The 19,310-nt window shown below is 32.8% G+C and overlaps 1 protein-coding gene across 3 annotated transcripts in view; it reads right to left on the reverse strand.

Annotated features, from left to right (window-relative positions):
- Window positions 1-2,136: 2,136 nt before the first annotated feature.
- LOC146527093 (protein apterous-like) overlaps window positions 2,137-19,310 on the reverse strand; it is a 54,325-nt gene continuing 37,151 nt past the window's right edge. For 2 of the 3 annotated variants that reach the window (XM_085206030.1, XM_085206029.1), the window contains exons 5-6: window positions 11,573-11,775; window positions 3,840-4,193 (exon numbers count right to left, since the gene is read on the reverse strand). In XM_085206030.1, coding sequence (XP_085062156.1) covers window positions 3,987-4,193; window positions 11,573-11,775 — 410 coding nt within the window. In that variant the 3' untranslated portion in view covers window positions 3,840-3,986. Of the gene's footprint in view, window positions 4,194-11,572; window positions 11,776-19,310 lie in introns of all 3 variants that reach the window. The other variant, XM_085206031.1, reaches the window with a different exon arrangement.

Raw genomic sequence — 19,310 nt, forward strand, 5'->3', positions numbered from 1 at the left:
TCAAATAACGACAAAAGAATCACCGAAGGACGCTATTATATTAATAGATACTAATAAACTATATGTAATAATTTTCTTATCACCAACGTTTATAATAAATATTTTTTGTAAGAAAATAATGTTTTTAGACGTTCATTTTCCTCCAATGCTTAATAGAAATATTCGCAATACAACTAGATCAAGGTCTGGTTGCCATATAACCACGTTACTCTTTTCGTAGTACAGATCTCCGTAGCACTGATAACAACCGGCATCGAATAAGGAATCCACAAAGACCACCCAGAGCCTCCGGGGACCCGTCTTATTTATTGTTTTAATTAAAACAACATAACTCAAGTTCCTGCTTTGGCCGCGCTCGTGTGACAGCTCGTAATTTTAAAGTTTAGCTTCTGAACGCAATCCTTGGATTAAACGACGCGTGGAACCACCATGGGGGTTGGTTTTTTTCAGCTATTGCAACCGCTAGAAACAGAAAAGGTTCCCATCGTGATAAAAATAAAGATCCTGAAGAAGCTGTATTCCGCATATATATATATAGCAGAGTAGGCAGAAGGAATCTAGTGTTAAGACGCTCTTTTCGCCGTATTATGGAATCATGGTGTGTTGAGTAGTGTAACTCAACGCCGCGCTTATCCTCGACAATACAGCGAGAAATTCAAAATATTAAATGTTTCATTACCTCGAGTGGGAATCGAACCCTTTTATGCCCCACGACTCGGCTCAAAATAAAATTTTAATATTAAAAGAATATTAAAGTGTGTCGGTACAAATGTACAGGTACAGGTACAAGTTAAGAAAATATATTTGCTTGAAAAATAATTAAGTACGTTAAATAAAGTTTTTACCTACGTATAAGCGACGGCGTTGATTTTAGCCATTCAACACGAAATCCCTCCAGAATGTGGTGGAAAGTGGGGAAGAGACTGGATTCCCAGGTCTTCCTACCCTGCTATGTGGGGCATGCGTATACAGCGTGAAGCTATAATTAATAAAAATAAAAAATATCCTTTGCTCAAGGACCGTAAATGATAATTTACAAGAGAAAGTAATAGTTATTTATTCAATTGAATGATAGATAAAACGATGTAGTTTATTTTATACTATTTCAGGATTAAAACTAAACTTAAGCTTAAAATTATTATTATTAGTTGACAGGAAATCCAGCTTGTGAAATTTTCGTTAGTAAAACTTTTGAGTTTAATTTTCTTTAGCATAGGTATACATATTTTGAAAATACTTTTTTAGATTTTATTTGCATCATTATCTTAATATTAAATTTAATTTTTTTAACTATTTCTCAAAAACACTTAAAGTGCATCAAATAACTTTCGATGCAATTTGCATCTTTTATATATTCTCACTTTGTAATTTTCATTAATAGCAATATATAGGTACTTACACTTGTAATATACCAAAACAGCTTCGAATATCTTTATGAAATATTTTATTTTCCTTTTAGCTAAGCTTCCCAGATTTCCCTACCATATATAAAGATTAAGTAGATAATTAGGATACCTATCCATCGTATCTGATAAATTTCTTATAATGTATCGCTATCAAATTAACAAAAAATACGAAAACGAAAACAAATCGCGAATATCCTATTCTATCAAGTAGATGGTCAGCTTCACGCTGTATCCCGCTCACAGCAGGGTACGCAGAGGGAACCTAGTGTTGAGACATTCAGTTCCCCACTTTCTACCGAATTCAGGAGGCATTGCGTGTTGAGTGGCAGAAATCAACGTCACGCTTTGTCTCGACACCAGACCGAAGAAATGGAAATATAAACGTAAATAAATATTTCACTTCCTCGAGTGGGGATCGAACACACAACCGTCGCGTTACAGTCACACCCTTGTGTCGCTGCGCATTAATAAATAAAATCAAAACTAAACAAAAGGTTTGAGTTACAATTAATTTAGTGTATAATATAGTGTATAAATATAACAATATGAATAACCTATAGGTATAGAATCATTCCAACCAATTTTTCCTAAAAACATTTTAAAAAATATTAAATAAATAAACGAAGCTGCGGTACAGCCGCTAGATGTATTTAAATTGGAAATTCACTTTATCGATTTAAAAGAAATTGCACATTAAATGAGGAATGAAGGATTGAAAACAAAATGCAAATTAATTTGGGAATATTTTATTAACAGATCTTTATAATTTAAGTCACATGAACAATGTATCCAGTATGGTTGTTGCTTGTGTATCCGAAATGAGAGCCCTTTACTAATATTAATATTTTTTACAGTTATTATAACTAATATCTACGGAATATTAGAATTAGACAATGAAAAAAAATACACATTCTTAACATATATTTCTATGGAGTGACTCTATAACTCCCAGTCTGTATGCGTTTGCTCCATTTTGGGTTAAAATGTAATATTAACTATTATTTTCTCTTAAAATGATTATAAAAGACTAATAACTATGGTCTTACGATATAACGTTAGAATAGTCTAATGGATATTTATTTTATACAAAAGGAACTACCAGTGTGTGTACTTATAAAAAAAGTTGTTTAAATTACATCTAATAATAGATACTTTAACGATATTGCAGAGATTGGTGAAACATTTAATGTTCTAGAATTTTATTTGTTACTTTTAAGTTATACATTATTTTATTTTTCTTTTAGACATTTAATAATTTGTGAAGAATCTTCCTACAGAGTCAAGTGACGTCCTGCAAAAAAATAATTTAAATATTCAAAGTACTTTATAACAAAATTATATTTTGAAAGGGAATTGTATCTATTAATTTCGATTACAGTGATGTATTAGCCAATTTTCAGAGCTTATACAGACTTATCTTAATATAAGTAACATGTTTTACGCTAAACTATCTTACTATGGAAATTTTCTTATAACTATAATTAAATTAAACGTATCTTAAATACTAAATTAAATATAGGTTTCAATAAATAAATAGTATATATTAATTAAAATTCTTCCATTATTTTTATGTAATGTAGAAATTATAACATTTTCCTTTATGAAAATCATTATAAGTTATGTTAACATAAGTAAGTCTAAATAATATATCTCGATGAATATAAAAAAATTAATAAACCATGAAATTAAAAATAAAATTTACATTTTATGATGAGAAAACTGACATTTCTAAAATATTGTTGGAATAAAAAATTAAACAATAACTTTATACAAAAACGTAATATCGTGTTTTTTTTTTCAATAAAAAATAGACAAGTGACAGGTACACACATAGTATAGTTAAGTATACCTAATTATTAGCTGCAAATAACAGTTATGTATCAGAAACTAATAGGAAGTTATCTTTTATTCTCATTTCCAACTTCTTGTCACTATTTTCTTTAAATACATTTATTTAAAAAAAATAATGACCTGAAAGTTTAGTAGTTAAGTTATTCTACTCGTACTTCGAAAGCACCTCACCTCACAATTATTCACTGCGGTTCAGAAATATAATTGTGCTGAGTTTACAGAATATTCAATTTCAAACTGCTATTCAGCCTTCATAACAATTCGAAAGCTTAATTTGATGGAAACTAGTACATTGTCGGTCCATTTTATAAGAGATCATTACATGAACGCGTAACACATACACATACGTGTATCTACGACCGGGAAGGGTTCCATTTGTTGTAAGTTGGACGGATGTAAATATATTTGTAGTCATTTTAAATAATAATTACTTTTTTCACAGTAATATTATATTCTACAGCCTAAAAATGATTAAGCCAATTTACTTCCATTTGTATCAACTGTTTACAGTTATAAATACGGGTGTGTCGTTCAAAGTTTCGAAACTAACGTCGAATATTTCACTCGATGAGTCTACAATATTTAATTAACACTGCAATATATATAACATTCCAGTATCACCAATCAAGAGTTCCACTAAATTTTTACACCATTTTCCAAGAGCGCCGATAGTTTCACCTCGAATGTTAATGTTCAATTGCATAGCGCTCATAAAGCGCAAAACTGGGGCTACGGACAGTCCATGGAGTTGGGGCTGGGCGGGCCGCCCATCACGCTGTAGGGCGGGCTGTGCGGCGGCAGCGACTGTATAGAGCCTATCTGTCCGTGGTACATGTCCATTTCTAGTGAACCATCTGGAGAACACTTTTCCGCCATTTTGTTCTCCTGTTTCGTCACCATTCTCCGCCATTTTGCTCGTGCGTTCTGGAACCATACCTGTGAACAAAAACTTAATTTTGATGTCGGCATTGTAAATAACTAAATATATTTCACTGAGCAATATTTGTAAATAAACGTCGCCAGCGTAATACTATTTTCATCTCTATCTTTGTCAATGGTAAAATGAATTATCTTAAATTATATAGTGGGTAGGTAGGTATGTAGGTTAAGACCTAAAAACGCATAAACACTATGCTATCTAGTAATTGGAAATATCCTACTAAAGAAGAACGAACTTTTTGTCTGCAAGACGTGAAACTGTTTCATATACTTAAATGTTCTGTAGATTATGTTTCATGGCTAAGTTTTAATTACATAATTCCGCTAATAGGTCAATAATCAACCCCATCATCGGAGAGAGAGACGCAACTCTACACTCTGCAACCTGTACCACGCCACTCTGCATACAAGAACGACGGATCTTTGCTAAATGCATTAGATCAGACATTCCATCACGATGTTCCCGACGCCGACAATTAAACGCACGCGCTGATAGCTTACATTCTTAGAACACTTAGTAAATCATTAAGTATCACATAAAAGTAAAAGACTAAACGACTGTATTGACGGACAGTTCGTTTACTAACTGTATAAATATAATATTTTATATGTAATTATCGTTGCTTTTTAAATGTAAGAAACAACATTTACAGGACGCGCGAATATGATGACCAATGGCGCGCGGCCGCACTGCTCGCCCCGCCCACCGCGTCATGGCCGCTACGAATGTTGCCTAACGCCAAATTTAGATTGCGCTTCTTTCTTAATCACAAAAACCTATGCCACAATAGGAGAAAGAGGGTGCAAATCATCCTCCATCATCCAGTCACCGAGAAGATCATAAATAAGTTACCAATGTCAATCTTAATAATTACAAAAAATAAAGTAAAACTAAGCTAGTGTTCGAAGGTATTCTGTTGAGAAATTAACGAAAAGCGCAGAAGACATGCGCACGCGCACCGTTAATGATGTCATGTTGGCACGTACCTACCGCTGTCAAGTCAAGATAAGGCTGGAGCACGGTGGTCCCGAAATACTCTCATTATGAAACACTAGTAGTGCGAGCAGTGATCATTGTGTAGAGCTACTATTACCATAAAATATAACCAATAGGAACACACTATAGAATTACAAAAATATGTTATTTTAAACCATAAACAATAATATCTATTTACTTTATTCTTTTAGGTATATGTAAGAATGTATATTTTGTGCATTTCAATCTTAGAATAATCCGCAGAATTATAATTGACATAGTCAACAACCATCATAAAATAAATGAGTGCCGCGTGCCTGGGTACCCCTCATTATCTCGACAACATAGCTATCCATTACACGAGCAAGCCTAACAATGAGAAAAATCATGAAACGAAAAATAATTCCAATTGTCAAGAAATATTTTAAATTCTCTTAGCGAACACAGAGGAGGATGTAAGCTAAAAGCGACAAATACCACAATTGCACAGTAAGTACCATCTCGAAAAAAGCATATAGAATTTAATATTGTTATTTTTCTACATTTAACGGTGTTAAGCACAGACTAAGCTAACCTCGATTAATTAAAACAAAGATTGAAATATTTTTTGTTTCATTAATACCTATCGGTCCCCTAAAGACCATACTTAGTTTGTAAATTGGAAAAGTAAATCGAATGTCACTTTAAACTTGGACCACCGCGCTACTATTCTCGCCTGGCTCGTTCAAGTTTGCAGAGGCATGCTATCGGACGCACCATTTGTTACGCCGTCAACTCAGTTTCTGTGCTATTTGAAAATAGTTTCTATTACTAAAGTTTACGTCTCAATTTGCACTAACATCCGCAATGTAAAATATTTATTATTTTATATATAGTTTTTCAAATAGAAGTTTTTAGTCTCTATACATTAATGTTATTACTATATTTTAGTTTTAGCTATTTTATAGTTTTAATTAAATACATAAAATCATTTTGTTGCTTCTTGTTTGTGTTTTTGTCTCCATATTGTGTTGTATACTAATATATTGTTAATCCCTATACGCTAAAGCTTACCAGACATTATTTATTGACCTTCTTTTCTATACATATTTCATATAAACTTCACCTGCATCTAGGTTTTAAGAGGCTATAAAAAAGAATGTGTAATACTAGAGGCCCGCTCGCGGTTTCACCCGCGTGAACTATGTTATTATTAATTTCTGTCTCCATGACTACGTCCTAGTGACGTCTATGCAAAATTTGAGACTCCTAGCATTTGTAGTAACGAAGTTTCATACAAACTTTCGACCCCAAAAACAACCCTTGAGATGTCGAATATTGCAAATTCCCGTCTTAGCGAGCACCTACGTCCTATAAATAACTCCTATGCAAAATTTGAGATTCCTAGCACTTGTAGTTTCTGAGATTTCGTGATGAGTGAGTGACCTTTCGATTTTATATATCTATACTAATATAATAAAGCGGAAGAGTTTGTTTGTTTGTTTGTTTGAACGCTAAGATCTCTGGATCTACTGGATCGATTCACTTTGTTTTTGTTTTGTATGAAAGCTGAATTCTTCAGAAGTGCTATAGGCTATATAACATTACATTACACATATGTACTAATAAATTAAAATACTTTCTAATTTGACATGCAATTTATTCTACCATGTTAATAACAACCGTCGTCGCTACGCGACCGCGTTCGTTACCGCGTCATTTTGATATTCATCCTTATGAAAATAAATATAATAGTCACTTTTAGCATTTCATCTAGATTGAAATTATATTTCTATAGAAATTGTATTCTTATATTTCAAGCAGGCGTAGCCGCGTCCGGGTCCGCTAGTATAGATATATATATAGATAGATATATATATAGTCAATTCATTTTAAGTCATCATAATGTGAAGTTGCTAATGCTTTAAATATTTATTCATATAACTGTTAGCCAGCCATAATTTGTACAAAATGTAATTATATAAATAATCCGAAAGCCAATATTTCCGTATAAAATTTTCATTTCACAATACCTAATGAGAGATATGATTTTAACAAACAAAAATAACCTTATAATACCTACATATATTAATTACTTAATTCAAATATATAATTTGAACGTTTCATCCAATAACAAGATGGTTGGAAGAAGACGTAATGGTGCAGTAGGAATATTTCTCGAACAAGATGTAAATCTGGGGCGCGCTGTTCATCTATGACATTGACAGAGTGCTCTCGGTCGCTATGTATGTCAATATTAATAAACTGTGTTGTTATTTTGAAACTGTCTTTGTATTTGCTTACAAGTTTTTTTTAAAACCCGGACTTTCTGAGATTGTTGACTCCACTATAGTAACACGTTTCATATAAATAAATACTTACTAATATTTTAGTACTCGTGGATATCTCACTTGCGTGAATTATATGCAACTTCACATTTAACCGGCCAACTTTATCGAAGTATCTGAATCGTGACCGAACTACTTATTTATGTAAGTATGACTGATATTAGAAATTGTTTCGTTACTTTTTCTACACGATATAAATCAACACGTGAAAAAAGATTCCACGGATACAGTAAACGTAATTAATATTTTAAAAGCTGCTTAAATGAAAGCTTACGCAGTGTAAACACCGTTTCCTATAAAAAAGGTAAGAAAAACATAAAATTTCAGACCATTTTTTTTATTCTTATAAATAATTGACAAATGTAAATAAGTAATACAGATAACGCTAAAATAACATCTCGATAAACAAAGCGATCAAAGACACACAGTGAATTCCACTTACGCATAAATAAAAAAGAAACGAACAGATGTGATTAATAGTCCCGTTTTCCTTATATAAATAATATTTGAATAAATTAGGAAGGAGACGTAGCACGTCCGCTTGGCGCGAGTACGCGCGACCAAATGACAAATGGATGCCTTTTGAAATCGCGGCGGAAATTATCTGCCCAGCCGAGCGTCTCAGGGCGATGCGTTCGTACTAATTACTAGACCGTTTGATTGTGATCTTAGGAGCCCTTTCAGACTAATATAGGTCTTAAGATCGCGGTACAAGGCACTTAATATCTTGGTCTCATCTCCTTTTTATTGTCACCAAACGTACTTAGAAAGTAAAATTATATTCGGCCTAATGTTGAGGTGTGATCATCCGATTCTAATTGCGAGGGTCGGGGCCTTCTGAACTGTTGGTGATGTTTCTGAATCGTTAAAAATATTTTTAGTATTCGTGTCAAAATTAACTCAGTAAAGTGTAGTAAAATGTGTTAATAACAAAAGTAAAGGATTAAATCGTCTTTATTCAGATAAATAGGACTCTATTAATATTAAAAGGCAAAAGTTTTTTTTTTGTTATGGAAGACACATTCTGGAAAACACTTACGTATTCAGGTCTAAAACACCTTACCGTTTGTCATGAAATTTAGTAGAAACATAGAGTTGACCATGAGAAAAGATATATTTAGGGTTACCTTTTATAGAAAAGGTGTTGAAAGGGCTGAATGGAAGTTGCGGAAGTCATTGACCATGAGTCCCAGTAACATAAGCATACTCTGGTAAAATCTCACGGTTCATATCGAAATAATGAATATGGAAATTACCATCTTAAAAGATGCACAAAATAAATCTGCGTGGATATATGTCTATCTCCTAATAAAGAACCCATAGTAACTATTTTAAGCAATACAGAATTATTCCTAATCTAATTAAATACATTTCACACGTTGTGCGTGCATTTACTGTATATTATAATTTCTCTTTACAGAATATCATTTAAATTATTATCTTACAAAAGTTCAGAAATTTAAAATGAGAGGACAGAGCCACTTTCGACAGTAACCACTAAACTAAAAGCATATGATTATATTGTCTTGTGAAAAAAGCAGCTATAAAATGTTTCTATAACAAAGTTAACATCTCTGTAGGGAGATTTTTACAAATTTCTGGTACATAATGATTGCTGATTGATTTTAGTTGCTTATTATTTGGCAAGAGAATGTTACTGGACATATTTTAAGACGACGGAGCCACGGGCGAGTCACTAGTTATAAATTATAATAAAAAAATCATATACATAATCTTATAGTAAAAGTTACATGTAAAAAATAGATCTTAAAACGTTTACATTGGAAAACACATACGAATTCAATAACCATCAATAACTCTATTACTATAGTAACCACGACAGAGAAACAGTCCCCCCCCCCTCCCCCCCTTTCACAACGACAAATTACACGGAGCATCACTTTTTCAATCACCTAATTACGAAGTGCTTCTTGAACCTGTGTCATTATTCAGCTGAGAGAGAAAAAAAAACATACAAACGGACCGAGTGACAAATCACACAATTGTGGACGCACGGAGAGAGTTATGGCGGTTTGCATTCTAAATGCGCACGCGCACCGTCGCGGTGCTGACGCCGCGCCAGGCCCGCCCAATTAGACGATCGCCTGTACACCAGACTAAATCACTAGTTTACTTATACCAGTAATAATTGTTTAAAAAAATAATAATAATAAAACGCTATGGCTTTTCATTCTTTTCAATTTGCCTTAATTTAATGGTGAAATAGTAGCTGTGGGAGTGCTAAGCGACGTTTGTAGCGACGACTAAAAACATTATGCAATAACCTTGGACTTTCAATATGGGAAGAACAAGATGCTTGTCCATCATGTAATTGTACACAGCAAGCATTTTATTTATGTATCTACAGCATAGAAATTTTGTTATTATAAAATACTAAAATACGGCGTTGAATTCCGCCAATCAACACGCAATGCCTCCAGAATTCGGCGGAAAGTGAGGAACGGAGTGTCTTAACACTAGGTTCCTTCTACCTACCCTGGTGTGTACGGGATACAGCGTGAAGTTGGAAAAAAAATCTTTATCTAACCTATTAGATACTAACGACTATGACATATGTCTAATATTGTTTCAGTTTAGATCGTGTTACGTAAATTCTTGGAGTAGGCTTAAAAGCTCAAGAAAATTTATATTAAGAAATAATTTAAGATCGAGAGCTTAGATAGTGTAATTTTATTTATCAAACTATATAATTTAAAATATCAATATTGCTTATGTTCTCAAATTTTATTTTACTAGGTATAAATTATATTAACTTGAATCAATGTCAAAATTACATTTGCAACCGTTCTTTACGAATTAAATATCACAATTCTATCGCTAACTAGCTGACGCAATCTATATTGAAAAAGTATCCCCAACATTTTTCTACAGAAGCGTTCGGCCTATATAGATATATCCAAAACGAAAAAGCCTTTATCTCACCAAAATGGCGTACGAGGGCCGTTCGTTTTTTGTGAGAAAAAAATCTCGATCAATATTTTGAGGACGGAGGGAGAGAGGGATTCTCTTTGGGATCGTATAATTGGTTCATGGAAAATTTATGCGGCGCGCGCTATCTACCTTTCGGACTAAATCGGCTCGGTTCGGCAAGTCGATAAACGCTACACAATGCCTACCATTCATATACCTCAAAATTCCAAGACGCCCTTTATATATATACAAAGTATAGATAGATATAGCTATGCACATCAGAACGCATTTTGTTTATTCAATAAGAAATATTTTAGTGACTGATCTCTATGAAATTCATAATTAAAGAAAACGTACCACTATTACCACTACAACTTCTACCTTATTTATTTATTGAATTGAATACAATTTCAATACAAAGCAACGAAATATGTTACGCAACGCTTTTATATGTAAAAACGTCGTAATTACGAGAACAAAGGCTGACTCTTTCAAGGTACCGTGCCAGATCCACATTAAAGGGCCGCAACTGCCAACAAATTAGATGCAATAGAAAGGTCTAAATTGTAAAAACATGCCGAAGTGTATTCAAGTTATTAGTGCTGACCGGTAACAACAGGCAGATGTGGCTGCTAAGATAGTTTACTTTCAAAATGTTGGCACTTAGCAGCCTACTGTATGAACTATGGACAGAAATACTTTTAGGTAGGTTTCTTAAAAGAAACTCGTAGATTACTGATATATTATTAACCAAAACTAACTTTATGTTACATTCACATAAATATTATGTTAATTACGATTTTATCACTCACCTGTACGATTCATCTTGATGTATTTGTTAATTGTAAAGAGCGCGTTAGAGCATATTATTTTCCTTTAATTTAATTAGAAAAATATTATTATGAACAAGCAGCAATTATTACCTAGACAGTAAGAATTAGAGAAGGCAACCACACAAAATAACATCGCAAAGCGAATCTTGTTATGAAAAAGTACGCTTCAGAATTCGCCACCGCTTAAAAAATAATTTTGACTAAACCTACCATTATTGGGTACAAAACACAAACTGATTAACTGATTGTTTATATGAAACTAACAGATATCAATTTGTTTCACGTAAATAAAAATAAACTTGTTTTTACCTGTAAAACCCTTTTAGGAAGTCCAGTCTTCTGGCTCAACTGTTTCAAGTCCTTGGCATCAGGGTTATGGTTGATTGCGAAGTAGGACTTCATGGTGCGCAATTGGTGGTGCTTGAAGCTGGTCCGCATTCGTTTTGTACGCGACGTGGAGCCCAGCCCGCCACCGCCACGGAACCCCATCTCCAGGTATTCAGGATTCAAATCTGGAGAAGACCATGCTGCTGAATGCTAAACATTATAACTGTTAGTTTATAGAGGATTTCATTTATTACTATTTGATTGATTTTACAAGAAATCTTTTTTATTCTTATTACGAGTCGGTCGATATCCACAAATTACGATTAACTTACTAAACGGTTATTGTACATATGATTTGCACAGTCAATTTTTGTTTAGGAAAACGTGCCTAATATAAAAACGAAAACATTTTTATATTTGGACCATAAAACATATAAAAAACAATCCTTACCCGGAAATAAGCAAAAAATATAAATGTGTTTTCTACAGAAAATACAAAAATTTAGTTATAAATATTCGCATTCGCTCATTCGCATAAATTTGTGCATGTAGTAAATAAAGCTATGTATAATATAAATATACACATAATATATTGGAATATAAATCCAAAAGAGTTATTTTTCGTTCAGGTATATCCAAAGAAATCTAGGTGAGTGTGTGTTCCAAATTGTTTGCTCAACTAAATACTAAGATTAAATTTAAATATTAAATAAGTAATAATAAAAATTAAATAACAAATACTTAATATTTAAAGTTATTTCATGGTAATAAATAAATTTACACAGGTACAAATGTGTATGCAAGAGCTTTTAGTTGTTTTCGAATACGCGGTCATTCGATCGCTGCACCGCGGTCACCGTGCTAGTCATTGTTTTCCGTTACAATTCCTCGGCTCCAGCATGACGTATCCATGACGGGAATGGAACGCCGCCGCAACGCAGCTGGTTTAACGACTAATAAAAACTACTGCCAATTCGTATATATGTACTAGCAGCCCGCCCGCGGCTTCGCCTGCGTAAACTACTTTATTATTAATTTCTATATCCATGAGTAAGTGTAAGTGACGTTCATGCAAAATTTGAGACTCCTAGCATTTGTAGTAACGAAGTTTCATGCAAACTTTCAACCCCAAAAACAACCCCTTAGAAGTCGAATATTACATTCCCGTCTTAGCGAGCACCTACGTCCTATAAGTAACTCCTATGCAAAATTTTAGATTCCTAGCACATGTAGTTTCTAAGGTTTCGTGATGAGTGAGTGACCTTTCGATTTTATATATATAGATTTTGAAACCATAATATGTGAGCCTATGGGGACAAAGAAATGATAAGGAACCAGCACAAGCAACCAGGAGTCAGCAAATACCTATATTTTATGGTCAACGAATGTCTATAGATGTCATTTGTTTCTTTTTACAAAAGTCGTACTTTAGAGTTATTCTTAAGGCCATTAATTGTAAATTATATTTTAAAATAAACAAGTTTCTACTAAGATAATAAATTATTTTAAATTTGACTATAAGTGTATATCTAGTAAAATGATGCAATCAAAGAACACACGACTCTTGGGTGTCATGCGGTATGAAGGCAAGCAATTAATTTCGAAGAATTCGAGGATATGAGATTTTACTTCAGAACTAATGGCCGACGGATACGCTTGCGTAAAACGAATTCCTGAGCACCCAGCAGGCCCACCCCGCGTTACCCACAGAAAATGTTGATCTTTCCAGTAAACTCGAGGGCGTAAGGAAACTGCTTTGGAGAATTCCAATTCTTTGAAAAGGAAATTGCTTTTGTCTGAGCTAAATATTTTAGGCCAAGTGTTCGCTGGCAACTATCGAAGATTTTTTAACAGACTTCTTATTTCTAAAATAAGGAGGTTCTATATTTGTTATCTAAATGTTTTCTCAAGTTTGTCCGACGATTTCCCCGTCATTTGTAGACCGATTCTAAAAGTTCCTTGTTTATTCGAAAGAGCTTATTTCTATAAGTCCTTTTACCGCTAAGACAGAATCTGAGAATGAATGTAGCGAAGGCTAATTGTACAATATTCGGGTAAACTGGTGATTATAGGTATAATTTTTCAACTTATAAAAGTTAAGTTATGTCTTTTAACATATAATAATTTTAAATAAAAAAAATAACTTCAAAATTATACTTAGTTATATAAAAAAGTAAACTATATTTATAATATTTAAATACTTAGATTTGAGGCCAGTTTTTTAATATATTTTTTTTATTATTAAAATATTTTTATTATTATAATGCTTTCAAGATGTAGTACCTACTGAAAAATAATAAATATTTATATGCATTACATAATTATTTATTATTTTTAAGTATAGTAATAACAGTAGGCATTTTTAAAATATAAATAAAGTTATTCGTTTTTACAAATAATAAGAACAAATTCTGCAGCATAAAATATTGTCAATACTTTTTTTATGATTTAATAAAGTTTGTTATAAAAAAGTTTTTTTCAGCTTCACGCTTTATCTCGCAGGGTAGGCAGAGGCAAGCTTATGTTAAAACACTCCGCTTCCCACTTTTCACCGAAGTCTGGGGTCATTACGTGTTGAGTGACGTAACTCAACGCCGGGCTTTTGCCTTGACTTCAGAGCCACAACCTATCACCCAAAAAGTTATACGCTTGTACCACTGCACCTTAACTGGCCTCAAAATGTACAAAAATAATTAACTTTATTATAAAAAAAAACATTTATTTAGCAAAACATAATTCAACAAAGTAAAAGTGGCTTCAAAGCCGACTGCATTTAAGATGCGCCGCGGTGACGGGACGTTTGTATTTACCTGACAAGATTTACGCACCCAAGTCAGATATAAAACTAGAAACAAGATTACAACAACTTATGCTATATCGAATATAGCCCTTTCTGGCTTGACTTAGATATTGCATACGTTGCAGCACCGGCGTCCTTTACTACAGTTCTAACGCAAACGCCTCGGGCGCTCGTGTACCGATACGGTCACTTAGCAAACTGGCAAAAATTTGCATACAAGAGGTTTTCTGTGTCCCACTAGCGATAACTCGAAGGTCCTCATGTGAAACGCATTCAAAAGTAAATATATCCTGAACAAACCTACCTGTATTCCAAAACTTCCAATCTGTTACATTGGGATACGTCAACTTATCGATTAATCGCTAGAAAACGTCACCCCCGCTAAAAGAAGACATTATTAATAGATGAAGACACAAAATGTACAAAGATAACGAGAGGCACAGATAAAAAACGGGATGACTTAAAAAAGGTCATTGTGATCTCATAAATCGTAAGCACCATTCATGTTTAGGATCGGCAAAAAAATGGAGATTTCCTACGCGATACCACCTCGTCCGGTGGCCACAGTGTTGTTTTTTTTTTAATAAATATATCTTTTTTGTACGTACCAATGATGCTGCAAAAACGGAAACGCTGAACAGTCGTTATAAGTAATATAGAGGAAATTGATCTACAGTTATAGTTGAACTAGCGGCCCGCTCGCGGTTTCACCCGCGTGAACTATGTTATTATTAATTTCTGTCTCCATGACTACGTTCTAGTGACGTCTATGCAAAATTTGAGACTCCTAGCATTTAGTAACGAATGACAAAGACAAATGTCATTAGTAACGAAGTTTCATACAAACTTTCAACCCCAAAAACAACCCCTTAGAAGTCGAATATTACAAATTCCCGTCTTAGCGAGCACCTACGTCCTATAAGTAACTCCTATGCCAAATTTGAGGTTCCTAGCACATGTAGTTTCTGAGATTTCGTGATGAGTGAGTGACCTTTCGATTTTATATATATAGAAGAAGATAGATAAGTAAAATATATTTCAAATTGTCACCATAGTATAGGAGTGTGTGGGATGGTTGGTGTTAGTGTTGTACCGCATAGCGAGCCAGCAGGGGGCGCTACCTCATGCACGGCCGGCTCCAGCTGGCGCGAACCGTCGAAGCGCCGCTCATATTTTAACTGTTATAGCTACTAAAAACTGTACACTTATACTATACTACACTGATAGATATCAAAACAGACATCAAAATTAAATATTTATATTTCATTATACTCGTAACTTGTTGGTTTTATATTCAAATGTTTAAAGTACTTACATATCTAGATTTTTTTATTAATTATTTCGTTTTTATATCGAATTACTTAATACGAAAGCTAAACATAACATTTTTAGACTTACAAATGTTATTACACCTACATTTGTAAGTACATATTATTATTAATATTAATAGATCATTACATGATGTTTTTGCATAAAATTAGAATGAAATAAATACATAATTTATTTAGCATAATGTATTAAATTATTTATTAATTATATTTATATAGTTCAACGACAAAATAATTAATTTCATACTAAGCTTTGTGGAAATTAACAGCTTTAATTCAATCAGATATCATCAAATAAATACTCAGATTACCATTACAAAAAAAATATTAGGTAGATTACCTATTCTACCAATTTTAACCTAGCCAAAAAAAAACAATTATAAGTATATTAGCAATGGTAATATATGAACAAATTTCTTAATTATATAGTTATAATGAATCCGCCTGAGCCTCCAAAACAACATCCTTATTCTGAGTTCAACAAAGTGTCGTATTCTAAATTCGAAAGAGGTTTGAGTAATAAATAAGGCTTTAATATAAAGCTATTGAGTCGGTGTGCCACTGATACAGATGTCTTGTGCGAGATAGCGGCGGGTACAAAACGAACTAACATGGATATCACATTAGCGTAGTAAGACCATGAGCTAAAGAAAACTAACTTCACATTTATATATAGATATATCTATATATATATATATCTATATATATATCTAACATATATTATGTTCATTTTCAGAACACTCAGATCGAGTGTCAATCAAATGTTATATTAATTATTTGAGTTTCATTAGCTTAATCAGTAACGCTATACGTAAATTAATAACGTATACTGTTTTATGTAAATAGAGTATTCCACGAAACATTGTACCTTATCGACTTCATATTAATTAAATATGAAATGTAAAAAATGTATTAATCAATAATTTTAATAACTTTACATATGTTTTTACAGTTATTTACATACATATGTACCTATGTGTGCACAACGATATAATTAATAGTAGTTTTTAAGGAAGCCCTTTCCTGTAAATAAGGCACCTTAATTTCTTGCACCGTTCTTCACAGGTTTCGTGATGACATTATCTTTGATCGAAATAAAACAAAGAACTCTGGAAAACCTTTAAAAGTATCCAAACTGCTTTTTGTTAAATAAACAAAAAAAAGATTTCCTTTTTTAAAACCAACTACCGTCGGCTATGGAACGCGACCACCATATCTGTATAATCGTTGGACGCTACTCGAAATGTCCAGTGCCTTAAAAGAAATAAAAAAAAAAAAAGTATACGATATTTTGGCGGGAAATAAATCACCAGCCAGTGTCCTTAGATGTGACCATACAAAATTTATAGAGGTTGAACGTTGAAACCGACTGGTGGACCTACTAAAACAAAATAAAAAAAACAACGTAAGGAATACACCGCGTGACTCTCGAAGCAGATGTGACAACTTCATTACTATCTATAATTTACTTCGCTCCCGTTACTGAAGTAGGAAATGTTATTTTTTGTCCGCCCGTTACCGCGTAATTTATGGTCACATCGCCAGAAAACTTAAGACAGGCTGTCGGGCTCTTGTTGATGTCGAACGAAAAGAATAATTATAATTATATGTATGAGTTAAGTTCAATGCGCCACCGAATAATTGTTCTTGAAATATTTTTAACATTTTCCAAGTAGATTTAAATTCCGTCCAAGAGAAGAATAAAAAGTTTAATTTATGGCCTGTACGCTAAGATCTCGTTACGTTCTATATCTTCGTACTTCGTACGATTGAAATAAAATGTATTTGTTTTTCGAACAGTTACGAACCTATATAAAAAGAGAATTATTTAGTAAATATATTAATACTCTTAATCTTTATGATTTTAGAGAAATACATTTCTGATATGAATATTTATCACCATTTGCCTATAAGTACTTAGTAGGTATATAAAATACCTAAGTACCTATACTATACTACTAGTCCCATTCATATCAAGTTTTCCTTTCAATGTTCCTTTGTAAAATGCATACATACATACATAAAAATAGTCTAACCTGCTATTGACTTTGCGATCTCGCCAACACAAGTAAGTGTATAAATAAAAAAAATATGACTTAACAAATTATTCGAATATAATTAAAATAACATACGAGAATAATTAAAATCTATACTAATAATTTTTTCTCATAACGTTTCAATTGGATTTTATTAAGGTAAAACATATCGTCCTTATTACATACACCGTTCGCGAAAATAGGTAGGACTAAATATCTTACTACTAGAATCTACGCTATAAACTGTCAAAAGTGTGAAATAATCTCGAAAATCAAAGATTTTATTATAGAAAACTAGTAGTTAATAACAAAAATAACAAAAACAACTTTACTAACTTCTATAGTTATTATTTATTTATTTATTTATTTTTTATTATTATAATAAAATATACAGGCACCGGCACCTAGAATCTCATTGTCTCTAAAACAGAATCCTTGCATATACCTATATCAGTTGTTTTTCAAATAATAAAAAATATACTTATAGATTATTTTTCTGCCTGAAAGTCTGGGTTATCGTTTTTGTATGTTAACTATTGTACTAAGTACTATGCTACCTAACAACAAAATTAAATAAAGTGAACGAAACCTTTCTCCAAAATATAATTGAAATTATTATATTATAATAACGTTTTTATATTAATAAAATATTTTATCTGTGGAGATAAAATATATATTTTCTTATATTTATTATTAAAATAGTAACGAACAAGTTAGTAGCGAATACATTTATAACTAAGCAATATAATTAGCATTTCAATATAATTATTAACTCTAACAATTATTTAAAACAAGTCCTATTTACCAAATCATCGAATTTCATATAGTAAAATATAAAAAATAGCTTCACTATGTATACGATAATGTATTCGTTAAGGGTGTACATAGTGTACCCCTAATATAGAGACATTTGGTGTCGAATGACGAGATCCAATGACTGACACCAAAGAGGGAAGAATTAAAATATAATCATTCCCTCGGGTGCGAAATCAATCCACAGTTATCGCTTTATAGTCAAACACTATCCCAATGTGCTTCACGCTGTATGCCGCACCCAGCAGGGTAGGCAGAGGGAACCTCGTGATAAGAATCTTCGTTCCCCACTTTCCGCCGAATTCTGGAGGCATTGCGTTTTGAGAGGGACTCTACGCCGCAAAGCGAAGAAATGAAAATATAAATTTAAATAAATATTTCCTTTCCTCGAATGGGGATTAAACCCACAACCAGTCGATTTTGCAGCACACTTTGTGCACCTGCGCCTGCACCCGTGCACTGGCCTCAAGTTTCACTCGTTTATAACAATTAATAAAACCAAATAATTGGTAACAATCAAAAACCAAAAAAGAAATCGACAATCATGTACCGTTATATAGGCAAGAAATCACACTCTGAATATGACACACAAATGTATAAATGAGGAAGTCTCTGATTGAGGGTTGGAGCCGACCTGTTGTTGCATTACGTAAGTCCACGTCCTCTCATAATTGTTAAGGTATACAAAAGGTACCGCGAAGAAACCGGGCTGCTCGCCAAAAAGGTCTTAGTAACAAAAACTC

This window comes from Heliconius melpomene, chromosome 21 (assembly GCF_056956725.1).
Source record: "Heliconius melpomene rosina isolate 202511_hmr_F chromosome 21, ASM5695672v1, whole genome shotgun sequence".
Classification (NCBI taxonomy): domain Eukaryota; kingdom Metazoa; phylum Arthropoda; class Insecta; order Lepidoptera; family Nymphalidae; genus Heliconius; species Heliconius melpomene.